Genomic DNA, 2559 nt, shown 5'->3' with positions numbered 1-2559 from the left:
GAGGTGATGGGCGCGCGAGAGGTGGTGCATTACTTGGATGATTTCCTGTTTATGGGGCTGGCGGGCGCGTCCGATTGTCAGGAGGCTCTTGTGGGTTTTCAGCGCATGGCGGGGGCCTTGGGGGTGCCTCTGGCGGTGGAGAAAACGGAAGGACCGACAACCCAGTTGACATTCTTAGGTATTGAGATAGACACGGTTGAAGGAGTGTGCAGATTACCTCAGGAAAAAGTTAAGGCATTTCAGGGGTCCTTGGACCAATGCTTGAGGGCACGCAAGGTTACTTTGCATCAGCTACAGGTGTTAGTGGGTCAGTTGAATTTTGCTCTCCGAGTGATACCTATGGGCAGGGTTTTTTCCAGGAATATCGCCAGGGCGATGTCAGGTTTGAAGGAAAAACACCATCACACTAGGCTGACAACTGAGATGAAGGATGATTTGGTCACGTGGAGGGATTTCTTGGAGGATTTCAATGGGTCGGTAATATGGCAACAACCGGCGCAGGACAACAGAGAATTGGAACTTTATACGGATGCAGCAGGTAGTGTTGGTTTCGGGGCAGTGTTAGGAGCCAGGTGGTGTATGCAGCACTGGCCAGCGGAATGGTTTGAGAGGGGGCTGGTCCGCAACATCACATTTCTGGAGTTATTCCCCATTATTGTGGCTCTTCAGATATGGGGCAATTTTCTGGAAAACAAAAAAATTGTGTTTTGGTCTGACAGTATGTCAGTGGTTTTGGCGGTGAACAACCAAAGTGCCAAATGTCCTTGGGTGCTCCGTTTACTGAAAGTGCTGGTGCGGGAGTGTCTGCGGCGTAATGTGCATTTCATTGCAAAGCATGTGCCAGGCGTGGGTAACACAGTAGCTGATTCCCTGTCTCGTTTTAAGTTAACAGAATTCAGAGCGCGATGGCCGCAAGCAGACGCTCAGATGACAGCCTTCCCGGAGAGCCTGTGGAAGCTTGGTGCCCCATTGCTCCCGATCTCATAGCGGCATCGGTTGCTCCCAAGACTAAGAGTAGGTATGAGAGGGATTGGCAGGTTTACAGGGCTGTTTTGCAGAGCAAAAAGGGTGTGGGAGAATTTACACCACAAGGGGTGCTCAGTTTCATAGTTAGCCAGAAAGATGGGGGAAGGTCCCTGGCTCTGGTACGCAGACAATTATCAGCAATAGCCTTCTTTGCAGGGATAAAAGGGGTGACGGATCCCACTAAAGACCTTAGAGTGAGAAGGGCCATGAAGGGATGGGAACGATTGGTTCCAGGGGAAAAGGATTCCAGGAGACCGATCGATTCCAAAAGGTTGGTGAATATCTTGGGGGCGTTGCCGCAGGTTTGTTGGTCGCATTATGAGGTGCAATTGCTGCAGCTAGCATATTCATTAGCTTTCTTTGGGGCATTCAGGGTATCAGAGCTAGTGCCAAACTCTAAGATGGACAGACAGGGTGGGATCGCCGTTGATGATGTGGTGATGGCAGCGGGCTTGCTGCAGGTCAGGGTACGGCGGTCGAAGACAGACCCACTGGGAAAAGGAGTATGGGTGCAACTGAGAGCAAGCCAGGGGGCGGGCTATTGCCCGGTGATGTTGATGGAAAGGTTCATGCAGATGAGGCCAGGATGTGAAGACAATAGGCTGTTGGTGCATGAGGATGGTACACCGTTGACGAAATTCCAGTTCACGCGAATATGCAAGCGGGCTCTGGAATTGTTAGGAGAAGACATAGCTCATTTTACGTCACATTCATTCCGTATTGGGGCAGCTACTACAGCAGCGGAATTAGGACTATCACCGGGTGCTATCAAGAGAGTGGGCAGGTGGAATTCAGCGAGTTTCGAGCGCTATGTGCGACCACAGCTGGTATAGGTGGGGTGGTATCCTCAACAGGTTGGTATTTACCCACTTCTCTCTTTTGTATTTTGTTTCTGGTCTCGCTTGCAGGGGTGGCAAGCCAGAGGATGCAAGTATGCTGGTGTGGAGATTCGGTCATATGCAGAGCGGGGAATTGGTTTGGAGAATCTGGGGTGGACAAGACGCAGAGGGCCCTGGGAATGGTCCACAACTGGTTAGGTTTGGAGGGCCTGCGGGCTGAGGACGTTTCAACTCATTTGAGGAGTGCGCTCAATAAAGGTTTGCCTATTCCAGATGTGCTGGTTATTCATGTCGGGGCTGAAAATATGGTCCCAGGGGGCAGGCGAGAAGCCAAGGAGGCATTATTCTCTCTTCTTACTTGGATCAGAAGGGCATTGCCGGACACAGCAATTATTTGGTCAGAGGTTCTCACTCGGAGGGAGTGGGGGTGCGATGTGCCGGCAGCAGCAATGAACACGTCAGTAAAGAAAATGAATAGGGAGGTGGAAAAGTTGTTGAGGGGTTCACAGATACTGGTTATTAGACATACCTTGCTGCAGACATTGACCCCAGATGAGTATCGGACAGGGGGGGTGCACCTGACCAGGGTAGGTTTGCAGGTGTTTGTGCAAACAATCCTGGGGGCCATTATGTTACACCCCGGTAGAGTGGCAGGGCGTTAGCATGGGGGGAGGGCAAGAGCGCCAGTGGGGCT

At 51.6% G+C, this 2559-nt stretch overlaps 1 protein-coding gene across 1 annotated transcript; it reads left to right on the top strand.

Moving 5' to 3' along the window:
• The first annotated feature begins 905 nt into the window (after window positions 1–905).
• On the top strand, window positions 906–1859 carry LOC144773791 (integrase/recombinase xerD homolog). The gene has a single exon (XM_078658898.1). It carries the CDS (start codon window positions 906–908, stop codon window positions 1857–1859), a length of 954 nt encoding a protein of 317 aa, XP_078515024.1.
• Window positions 1860–2559: the final 700 nt, after the last annotated feature.

The sequence above is a fragment of the Lissotriton helveticus genome, chromosome 8, assembly GCF_964261635.1.
Source record: "Lissotriton helveticus chromosome 8, aLisHel1.1, whole genome shotgun sequence".
Lineage (NCBI taxonomy): Eukaryota > Metazoa > Chordata > Amphibia > Caudata > Salamandridae > Lissotriton > Lissotriton helveticus.
Note: the sequence above shows the minus strand (reverse complement) of the source record. Positions and strands in the feature narration are given on the sequence as shown.